The sequence below is a fragment of the Pteronotus mesoamericanus genome, unplaced genomic scaffold, assembly GCF_021234165.1.
Source record: "Pteronotus mesoamericanus isolate MK-2021 breed Mesoamerican mustached bat unplaced genomic scaffold, CSHL_Meso_final contig_100, whole genome shotgun sequence".
NCBI classification, from domain to species: Eukaryota; Metazoa; Chordata; class Mammalia; order Chiroptera; family Mormoopidae; genus Pteronotus; species Pteronotus mesoamericanus.
The window spans coordinates 11,267,979-11,280,547 of NW_026554999.1; the positions used below are offsets into that span (position 1 = coordinate 11,267,979).

Here is a 12,569-nt window from a genome sequence, read left to right on the forward strand (position 1 = left end):
TGTTTACTGAAGTTTATAGTTTCGTCTAATTTATTATTTTCTTGAGGACTTTGCCACTGTGTATTTAAGCAATAGTACATCAATTAAAAATTACAGCAGCACTACTGGAGCTTGAACGGACTACATTCAATTTGCTTCTTTTTCAGCAATATCCATACCACCTGCCATCAAAATGATCACGGCCTTCTTGAATAATCCAACACTAATTGTACATCATTAAACTTTTTAAATTTATGAATTTAGATACTTTTAATATTAAAAGCAAATTTTTGTCAACACTGTAACAGTGATTTCAATAAGAATAGTTAAAAATCTATTCTTCAAATCTCACAGTTAAACAGTATCTGTTAAGAAAGTCAAGCAAAAATTCAGCACCAAATACCAACCTGAATTATCTCAATATTACTAGATCATTATGCAATCTACTAGATAATTATGCAAACTTCATATCTGCAAATATAGCATTTCAATGATTAGGTCTCCACAATTTAAACAAAAGGATTCCTTGAAATAGGCGGATAGTTTGGGCAAAGGGCAACAACTGCTTGAAGTAGAAACATGAACTGTGAAAAAAAAAGGGTATTGCAATTTGAACTAGCAATTACTTTCAGTCTTCACTTTACTTCATTATGCATGGCCAGTATTTAACTGTTAGACTTGTTGATTTTTTGGCATTAACCAGCCACATGACACCATTATAATCATCACACACACACAAATACAATTCTTATCTGTTAATATGTATTACCTCAGGTAATAGGCAGATGTAGGGGAAATATAGTTTAAATTGGGTAGCAATAATGTACAAACATTTTATCTTAATCCAACTCCAAAAATCACCTCATTTTACTAGTAGCATTCTGTATCATTTCTTCCCTTGTTTCCCACTAATAACATATAGAAAATCATTTACTTACACTGTACAATGAGCTGCACCAAGGCTTCTCTTGGTTTCACGTTAAAACCATTGTACTGGCTGGTCTGACATCTGTACATTCCTGACATTTCCCTAGACACATTCACAATCCTCAGTGTTCCGTCATAACTCTCCATTTGCATTGATCCATCAGGCATTGCCACTTCCTTATCCGCTCTAGACCAAAGGATGATGGGTTTAGGTTTTCCAGTGACTTGACACTGCAGTTCTATTGTGTCTCCTTCTCTGGTGACCAAAGGTGATTTTTCCTGTGGAACAGTCAGATTGGGTGGAACTTGAAATGGGAAAAAGAAAATTTTTCAAAGTTAGTATAAACTGGTAAAGCATATTCAAACACAGAAAATCATAAGGAAACAATTTTTGTTGGTTGAAGATGTGTGACAATTCAAATGACCATAATTATAGAGAAGACCTTGGAAATAAGTGGCAAACACCCTCCTTGAAATAATTCTGAATTGTTTTTATAGAATTCTTTGAATGAGGTCTTCAAACTTTAGCAAAATAAATGAAGTATTAAATTAGACTGTAAATGGTCACCTAAGAACAATCTACTCAATTACTTGTCATTATCAGCCATTAAATGGGTCTTTAACATCTGTAATTCACAGAAGAATGATCCTGCTTTCTGAGCGTTGGGTCAGCTTTTTGGTCTTCGCTTTCTATGGTGCTATCTCTTACCTAAACATGCTATAAGAAAAGGTAAGTGACACTGTAGACTTAGTACGCACAGCAAATACAAGTAGTGGGAAAGGGAAAAAGAAGAACCTTTGTTATACAATTAGAAGCTTTGGTTTAGAAACTGTCGCCAAATTGCTAAGGTTTATGGTTTGCTTTCTCCCTAGTAGAAATGAGATGGAACAGCTCATTACAATGCCACACTCTTACAATCCACTGTATTCTTCTCTTTTGGATGTATAATATTTCTCTGAGATTTATATTTCATATAATTTCACTTTAAGATATTTTAAGATCACTGTAATTAGTTTGCCATAATGTTGACACTATTTCTGTAAAATTAAGTGAATTAAAAAATATTTCAATAATATAAGAATTGTAATTTTTTAAGTTAAGCTGATTATGATTTATTGAAAATATTTATGAGAAAATTAAGTTGATATTACAGGAACTTACTTTACTGTGCTAGCATATATATGTATGTTATGACTTAGGACAAAACATAAACTAACAAGAGGCAAGTGCTACCTGAGAAGTTTTCTTACAAATAAAATCAACTGTTCCATTGGAAGACTTTTGTTTTTTATACAATGCACATGAATTCAAATGTATTTATGCAATACAACATCAACAAAAAAGCATGAACTAAATTAAATGCCAGAAGAAGAATAAACAGAAATATATATGAATAATCCTATCCTGGTAAATGTAATATGTTCCCTTTGGAGAGTATTGCACATGGATAAAAAGGCAAAGATCCTATTCTCCCTTCTAGCATTACTGTGCGCCAATGTCCAGAAACAAAAAATAAACATAATTTTAAAATTATCTTTCAACTAATATTGAAATATTTTTCTCTCAGAGAAAAAAATAAATTCAAGCCCAAAGTGATTTGAAAATTAATTATCTTGCTATGTATCCTCATGTATAATTTTTAAGTTAATTTCTTCATTTACTTCTTATCTTAAATAGTTAAATGATAAAAAAAAGTAGTTAAATAATGCAGAGCATCTTGGAATTAAAAAATACGGAACATTAAACATTAACCACCACCTTCTTGAAATGTGTGTGTATGTGTATGTGTATTCTAAGAATTGCCATTAACAAAGCATTTATTTAAATATGGCTGTATTTTTAAAAACTGCATGATCAAATAATTTGAGTTATCTCTTCTTGTAAATACAAACAATTAAATGATTTTTTTAACTTATTCCTTTACAAGTAAACCACAACAGAATGATGTAACTATAAGCAGTATCTTCTAACAATAAGATCAAAAAGAAGTGCAATATTTACTTACCTTGCATGAGAAACCACACAGAATAAGAGAAATAACATCAGCACTTAACATTAATTATGCTCCTACTATGTGCTGGACAAAGGTAGGGATTTTACATGTTCATTTAACTCCCTTGATAATCCTAAGGATTAAATATTTAATATTAAAATTTAACAAATGAAAATCTGAGAATAAAAGAGGGTAAATACTTTTATTTGAACAAAATTCAAACTGGGACCAATTTGTATCAGGTGGGCAATGTAGAGACATGATAACCTGAAGCAGGCTCCAGTAAACTGGTGTCTGAAATGAAAAATTGAAGTTAGCTCTGAACTCCTGTTCATAACTGCTCTGCTCCTATAAGCAAACTGGAGTAATTTCCTGTGCCCATCTCTTGATCACTAGCGCAAGGACAATAAAACAGAGTCAAGGTAGAAGTGTAAGGGTGTAAGGTGTCATTGATAGATACTTTGCAAATTACCTCATCTATCTATTTTATATTATATATTTGTTTCTATCTCATATGTCTATATGTATCTATATAAGAATATTTCCCAAATATAAACCCAAACTGTTTTGAAGATATACCAATCCAAATATATATACAAATTTTGATAAATCTATGTGAAATAAATGAAAATAAGTTATAAATTGAGAGATTATTTAATGGAGTATTCTTATTTGAAACCTTCCATCCTCATTGTGCCAAAGACAAGCAAGGTGATCTTGGCCTAACTTAACCACTCTGAGTATTAATTTTTACATTTTGAAACTAAGGATTTGCATTTTATGAGCTCTGAGGTTATTAATGTTTGACTACAAGAACAAACTGTAAAGACCTAAAGATAGAAGTGATGCTAAATGAAAGTATTTATTTCATGACTTAATAAGATGATTATTCAAAGATATATATTTTACATTAGGTCATTCTAAAATATACTCTTGACTAGCTATGTTTTATAAGTTTATCATGCTAAGTAGTTAAAAAACTCTCTTGTAAATGTGTTATTTATTTATTTAAACTTTCCTCCCTATACTGTCAAAATTAAAGAAATGTAAATTTAAGTTTTAATCTAGGTAACTTGAAAAAAATTTTACATAAGTTAGCCCAGGTTTTTGCCAAATAGCAAAACATAATTAAAATATTGTGCTTCTATTCCCAGTGAGGAAAGAGTAGGTGCATGACTCTGCATGCTGGTGGAAGCCATCAGGCAGTAGGAGCTGAGATGAGTGAGGGCAGATGGAGCCAGAGGTTTGACAGAACCACACTGCCATCTGCCTCACTTCTTGACTTTTCGGTGATAATTTTTTTAGACATAAAAGATATCCAAAGAGCAGCAAGTTCAGAAGATCAAGGAGATTGCACCACTGAATGTCACAGGTCTCCTACCATAGAAATTCACATCACAAAGTACAGAAGTCAAGATAGATCAATTTAAGAAGGAGAACCAAAAAAGAGGAGTCTCACAAATAATGGTAAGACAAAGAAACACCCCCAATCGAAGGGAAAGGAGGAATTTCCAGAAAGAGAATTAAATGAAATAGAGGCAAGTAAGCTATCAGATACTGAGTTCAAAACAATGGCTTAAAGGAAGCTCAATGAGTTCAGAGAGAATTACAAAAAAGTACAGAAAAACCACAAGGAACTTACTGCAAAATATATCAGCATGAAAAAGGACATAGAAACTATCAATAAGAAACAAGAGGAAATGAAGAATACAATTTCTGAATTGAAAAACACAGTAGAAAGAATCAAAAGCAGGCTAGAAGAAGCAGAGGATTTAATCAGTGAACTGGATGACAAGGTAGAAAGAAGCTGCCAGGAAGAGCAAGAAAATGAAAAAGGACTCAAAAAGAATGAAGAGGCATTTAGGGAAATGCAGAACAATCTGAAATGTAATAATGTCCCCATAATAGGGCTACCAGAAGGAGAAGAGGATAAGGAAGGGATAGAGAACCTGTTTGAAAAAGTAATGACAGAAAATTTCCCTAATTGGAGGAGAGAAAAAGTCACACAAATCCAGGAAGCACAGAGGGTACCATTCAAGAGGAACCCAATGAGGTCCTCTTCAAGACACATCATCATTAAAATGGCAAATATTAAAGACAAACAGAGAATCCTAAAGGAAGCAAGGGAGAAAGAGGTAGTAACACACAAGGGAGCCCTGATACAGCTAACAGCTGACTTTTCAACAGAAACACTACAAGTCAGAAGAGAATGGCAAGAAATATTCCAAGTCATGAAAAGCAAAGGTCTGCAACCAAGACTGCTCTACCCAGCAAGGCTCTCAATTAAAACGGAAGGTGAAATAAGGAGCTTATCAGGCAAAAGAAGGCTAAAAAAATGCACCTCCACCAAACCAGCATTGCAAAATATGCTAAAGGACTGCTTTAAGAAAATGAAGAAAAAGAGTCTATGAATACCCAGCTCCTTTCACAGTCACCAATACTTATTAATAAGTATTTATTACCAATAAAGTACCAATATTTGTAATACTTATTAATCTTATTGTGACAAAGATGTGTTATTTTAATTGTTACTTTATTATTTATTGAAACTCAACCTGTTTCATACATTTATTTGCTTGATTTTTCATTTCTTTTTCCTCACTACTTCCTACCAGCTGCTTTGGTTTTTCTATCAAAAATGTCTATGTGTGCCTATTTCTTTTCATGAGTATAGTGAATTCTTAGTAGAAGTCATCATTTTCTCTTCTTGTCACTGTGTCCTAATTGGTCTTTCTGTCACCATCTCAATTCCTCCAAGCTTCCCCCTATCCTGTCATAAATTTTATAAGAACAAGATATTCTTATGTCCAAACCTTAATGAGTGCTAATAATAATAACTGATTTAATTTTTTAAAACAATTGAGAATAGCCTGACAGAAGTGTTAAATAAATGGTGGTACAGTTACACAACAGAATATGATGCAGCCTTTTAAATCATGATATAATAGACTCACATTTATCAAGAAAGACATTTATATTTTATGCAAGAAAAGAAAGCGAGAAATAGTATGACATAGCTATAACCACTGTTAATAAATGACTAAAATATGTTACTGAGCAATGTAAACAGTAATATCACCTTTTTTTAATAAAATGAGTCTTAGGCTAATTAATGTTTAAAGGGAGCTTCTTAAGGGGAAGTGTGTATATGATTCATCTTTATATTGCCAGCATTCTGTACTCTATTTAGATATAATATAAACTCAGTAAAAAAAAATTACAGCAAATTAAGACAGCAAGCAGTTGGGTCCTATTCCAGAGAAGAGAAGGAGGTTTGTATGTGGAAAAATCTAGCAATATTCCAAAACACTAACAGTGGCTCTCACTTAATGTGGGATTATTGGTAATTAAATTTCCTCTGTATATTTTCTTCATTTTTCACTTTTCTACAATATGTGCAATGCATATTAGCATATTACAGGGTTCAAGGTGCCCAGAGAAACTTAAAGTGTTAACACAATCTAGTTTTCAATGTTCATCTGATGAAAATTCCATTTTTTAATAATACAAATGTATCTCTCTGGACATGGAGTTCTAGACAACATAGTCTGAGAAATGCTCCTCTAGAATTGTTCACCCTTATAACACTCATTCATATGTGGTTTTACCAACTAGTGAACCATAGTGCTCTTGAACACGTGATTATTTTTCCCCTGTGTTCAGCATGTATTCTAGCACCCCCTGCCTTCCCAAAGTGTTGAGATTCTGTTCAAATGTTACCACTTGCGTGATAACTTGGCCCACCCCTAGACTAAGGTGGTTGCTCACTATTACTATACATTACTATTAAATGTATACTCATTTAATCTTTACTTGCGGCTCTGTTCTATATCTTCTCCCATGTTCATATTTCTGACCAGACAGCTCCTTGAAAGCACAGTGTCTTAATCTATGTCTAAAACTCAATGCACTGCTTTCCTACTTGGCACAGACCAGAAAAACATAAAATAATTGAGGGTGGAAGAGGGGTAGGGACAGAGAGAAAGATAAAGACTGAGGAGATAAAGAGATATGAATATAATAGAAATAAACATCATAAACATTTTAGAACAAAAGTGAAAAATAACAATAAAATATAATTGCAGCCCTGGCTGGTGTAGACTGAAGGGTCATGGGTTCAATTCCCTGTCAAGGCACATACCTAGGTTGAGAGTTAGATTCCTGGTTAGGGAACTTATTAGAAGGCACCCAATTCATGCTTCTCTCGCACATTGATGTTTCTCCCTCTTTCTCTCTGCCCCCTCCCTCCTTCTTTCCTCTTTGTAAAAGCAATGAAAAAATGTCCTTGGGGATGAAATCAGCAAAGTAGCAGGATACGAAATTAGTTGCATGGGTTGCATTAAGAAATCAGTTGTATTTTTATGTGCCAAAAACGAACAGAAAAGGAAATTAAGAAAACAGTCCCATTCACAATTGCTTCAAAAAGAATAAAATACCTAGGAATAAACCTAACAAGGGATTAAAAGACTTGTACCCAGAAAATTATAAGGCACTGAAGAAAGAAACTGAAGAACATACACATAAATGGAGGCACATGCTGTGTTCATGGACAGGAAGAATTAATATCATTAAAATGTTCCAGCTACTGAAAGCAACCTATAGATCCAATGCAATTTCTATGAGTATTCCAATGATGTAATACTCATTAGTTCACAGAACTAGAACAAATATTTCAAAAATTTATATGGAACCACAAAAGGTCCCAAATAACAACAGTCTTGAGGAAGAAGAACAAATTTGGAAGAATCATGATACCTAATATCAAACTATACTATAAGACCATAGTAATCAGAACAGCCTGGGTACTGGCATAAGAACAGACACATAGATTAATGGAACATAATAGAAATACTGGAAATAAACCCACACCTTCATAGTTAATTAATATTTGGCAAAGGAAGCAAGCACATACAATGGGCTAAAGTTTTTTTTTTTCAGTAAATGGTGTGGGAAAATTGGACAGATATCTGCAGAAAAATGAAACTACATGACCTTCTTACATCACACACAAGAATAAATTCAAATAGAACAAAGGCTTAAATGATAGACTTGAAACTATAAAACTCCTAGAATAAAACATAGGCAGTAAAATCTCGAACATTGCTCATAGAAATTTTTTATCAGATATATCTCCCCAGGCAAAAGAAACAGAAGAAAAAATAAACAAATGGGACTTTATCAAACAAAAAACTTTTTGCACAGCAAAGGAAATCGTCAACAAAATAAAAAGCCCACAGAATGTGTGAACGTATTTGCCAATACATCTGATCAAGGGTTAATATCTAAAATGTATAAAGTACTTACAAAACTCAACACCAAAGAAACAAACAACCCCATTAAAAATGGACAAAGGACCTGAATAGACACTTAACCAAAAAGGATATACAGATGGCCAATAGATATATGAAAAGATGCTCAATGTCACTAGTCACTAGAGAAATGCAGATTAAAACCACAATGAGATATCATCTCAGACCTCTCAAAATGGCTATTATCAATAAATCAACAAACAACAAGTGCTAGAGAGGCTGTGGGGAAAGGAGAATCCTTTTGTTGGTGGGAATGCAGACTGGTGCAGACACTGTGGAAAGCAGTATGGAGATATGTCAAAAAATTAAAAATGGATTTGCCTTTTGACCCAGTGATTCCACTTCTGGGAATATATCCAAAGGAACTCAAAACACTAATTCAAGAGAACATAAGCACCCCTAGGCTCACTGCAGCATTATTTACAATCACCAAGATATGGAAGCAGCCGAAGTGTCCATCAGTCGTTGAGTGGATAAATCAACTATGGGACATTTACACAATGGGATTCTACCTGGTCGTAAAAAAAAAAAAAAAAGAAAAGAAAATTTTACTCTTTGCAACAGTATGGATGGACATGGAGAACATTATGCTAAGTGAAATAAGCCAGTCAGAGAAAGACCAATGATTTCATTCATATGTGGAATCTAATGAACAAACTGAACTAACAAGCAAAACAGAGACAGGCTCATAGATGGAGAGCAGATGACAACTACTGGTGAAGGGAGGTTAGAGGGTGGAGGGATTGAGCAAAAAGAATAAAGGACTCATGGACATGGACAGCAGTGTGGTGATTGCTGGAGGGAGGGAAGAGGGTATAAGGGGACTAAATAGTAATGAAAAAATATAATAAAGATTAAAATCTAGGGCCAAAAAATAAAAGCAATGAAAACTTTTGCTCAGGGATGAGGATAAAATAAACATAGTAATTAGTAGCCCATACAAGTAGCAGAATCTCCTGAAAAATATATTGTTAGTATAGATCCCAGATGCAGATCTTGAGATGTGTGGTAGTATATATTAGAGTTTAGAGACTCAAAAAGAACGGGATCTTATAATTTTCTTTTTCTTTCTCTTTTGATTTAAAGGTTTGGATAGGTTATAAATTTTTTAAAAAGTTAAGTGCTAATTTAGGGACACACAGTTTAATTTTTTTCATGTTTATTATGCCCTTTCTTTAACTAATTTTTTAAAATATTACATTTCACAATAAAAACATTAAATTAAGTAAAAAAAAATTGAAATGTCTTTACCTCTTGAGATCCACATTTATTCGTAATGTAGTGCTAGAAAAAAGTTCCTCTTAAAAAAAGCACAGAGCTACATCTTCTGACAGATAGTGCATACTCTGCCCTTTGATTTTTCTTATCTGCAATGCTACTGTTGGAGATTCAATAATCAGGGAAACTTGAGAAACATATGAGACCAAAGTTTTCTATTCCAAACATAAACAAATAGACAAATGATTTGGACAAACTGGTTTTTTGTCAACTATTCCTTTGTATCACAGACTGTAAAATAAAGCAAATATAGAAAGTGAAAATGTTTTCATGTTCTCATTGAGAAGAAAACTGAAGCAATTTAATCTTTAGACTTTACTGAGAAAATGACTGGCTTATTTTTCTTACTCAAAGTAATGTAGGAAAGGTTAGTTTATGTGACCAATATAAGAAAATACCATGCTGTCTGAAACAAAGATATCAGAGAATGTTTACTGTGGACTTATTGGTTTAAATATGTATATTTAGTATGTATTTATTTTAATATATTTATTTTAATATAAAATCATAGTAAGCTAAGTAATAAATAGAATTGTCTCCAGAAGGACAATCGGACTTGTATTTTCAAGAAACCCCAAATAAGTATAGCACTGATTTAATTATACCTGAATTTGAGAAATGGTTTATAATTCACATGTATGTCTACAGTAGAATGTATAATCTGTATTTAAACATAAATTAATCAGACTTCAAAAATATTGTTTATTTATGAAAGATTTCCCTAGAGATCAGATTCAAGAATTCTCATGCTTCCAAGTCTATAGACTTGATGTGAGTTTCATTCCTGGTGACCTGCTGATTGAGACTCCAAGCTTAGCAGCATCCATATTTCAGACCACATAGTGTTATAGGAAAGACAGTATTACAGTTAAGTTCTTTCTCAGTGTCAGAATCAGTAGTTCCCAATTTCTTTTTTGCTAACACATTACTCATTAGCTTTGTAAGCATGAGACATGCACATAAATATATACAGAGTGTGAATTTTTGAGAAATCACAAAATTTTACATGGTAGTAAAGAAGTGAACAGTTTAATCACAACAATTATCAATGGCACATGAGTAAAGACTTCTCATAATAAACTATGAGATTAGTAAGATAAGCCATTGCTGAAGTGAAATTGTCAACATGATTGTTGTAATTCCATTCATCTTTCTTCCACTAAATATTGGAAATATTCTAAGCATCATGCAACTCACAACTGATTTGAACAGACCACTAAGATATGGAATAATTATGTTAATATATGAAACTTATAAGAATGTGATGTTCTGTGGCCTTTGGGAAATATTCATGTGATAATATAAGGCAGATCTGATAATTATCTTCAATTTAAATATATTTCCAATCCAAATGTCCCAAATATTTTTTAACCAGCAAGCATAACTCATTTTTAATAATGTTATTATTAAAATATAGTAAATATTTTAATATGCTAAAATATAGTAAAGTGTACTTTATTATATGAAATATAGTAAAATGTAATGTTGTTATTAAAATATAGTAAAGTGTACTTAAAAGATATTTAAGGTGACAAAAGAAATCCAACTAGCTAAAATCTCCTCACTTATCAATTGGCTTGCTGATATGTGTTTCCTTTTGGAAACCATCGCTGCTAAAGAAAAATGTCTGATAAAAAACAACAACACTCTACAGCTCATTTCTCATTAAAAGAATAAAGGTTCCCAATGCTGTTATTTTAAAATATGCAGAATTTCCTGGAGCCATTGCTGCATTTCCTTTTGTATTTTCTTACCACTTATAAATGAATTACTAACATCTAATTCATGAATGTCTCTTTCTCCTCCTAAAAATAAATTACCATTTCTGAAATAATCTTTCTTAAAAATTCTGTCATACTAACATTGAAATGTCTTCAGAAGCTCTCCATTTTCTAGGATAGGTCTAAATCCCACTGTTTGTTTTCCATCTTAACCTGCAAACTGTGATTAAGGCACAGTGCTTCTGATCAAGCCCTCTGTTCAATGTTGGCGCGTCTTCAGGTCTGCTTCACACCCTCAGCTCATTCTCAGCTCCTCACTTCCCTCATTTTTGTCCAGGAATGGCTGTCCTTACAATACCTACCCAATAATTCCCTGTTTTCAAGGCCCAATTTAAGTCATCTGTTATCTTAAGTCCTTCCCAATTTCTGTATCTTTTATTCACTCTCCAAGTCTGAATTACAGAATATCTGATTTATTCTACAATATATATGTCATGACAAATTTTATATATGTAAGTAAAATGTCTTGAGGCCAGAACCAGGTTTTACCTATTTCTTCCATTGTTCCCACACCATGTGACATTTTAAGTATTTTAGAGGCACTTAATGAATTTTTTATTGATTTATGGAGCACGATTCAAGGTTACTAAGGAATCAAAGCAAGAAACCTGTTGATGAACAGTCACCTCTAGATTACCCATGGCTTAATAATAAAGTATATGAATTTCAAGATCATTTTTCACAAAAAAATTTATTTTCAATTTTTAAAAACCACAAAAACTATAGGTTTTTATAAAGTTAGTATGTCTACTGGATTTTAATTCAGTCACAGGACTGACACAGGGAGGTAAAATATTGGTAGTGCTGAGTAACTTGTCCAGGTTGTGGCTCTGCTCTATTAGCAGCAAAAAAAAAAAAAAAAAAAAAAAAAAAAGAAGAAGAAGAAGAAGCCAGTCAGCTCTACAAGACAATGTACATACGGACTGATAAGCAGGGGGACACAAAAATAACCTCCAGAATTACCTTCTGGAGGACAGGCCCCTTGTAGTACAGTCTTCCCCTACTAGGTGAGTGTTCTAGGAACTCATCTGTATCAGTGTACCAGCTGGAATTGTGATGAGAGGCTGAGTTCAGCTTTGATTAATTTTTTTGAAGACTATTTCAACACATTTGCCCATTTTATGATGAGTGATTTACAAGTGCACCCACCCACACTTCATTGAGTGTTCAGTAGTTTTTGACCAAAAATGGCATGACCCCTGTACCCTACCCTCCCCATTCACCTGATCTTACCCTGAGAGACTTTTTTTGTTTCCCTAGATGAAAAAAGTCCACAAAGGAAAACATTTTTCCAATGTGTA

General features: G+C 32.9%; 1 protein-coding gene across 1 annotated transcript in view; it reads right to left on the reverse strand.

The window, feature by feature from the left end:
* The window catches only part of MDGA2 (MAM domain containing glycosylphosphatidylinositol anchor 2), an 873,596-nt gene that overhangs the window by 221,739 nt on the left and 639,288 nt on the right, over positions 1-12,569 (reverse strand). The window contains exon 8 of the mRNA XM_054592473.1: positions 918-1,211. Coding sequence (XP_054448448.1) covers positions 918-1,211 — 294 coding nt within the window. The remainder of the gene's footprint in view (positions 1-917; positions 1,212-12,569) is intronic.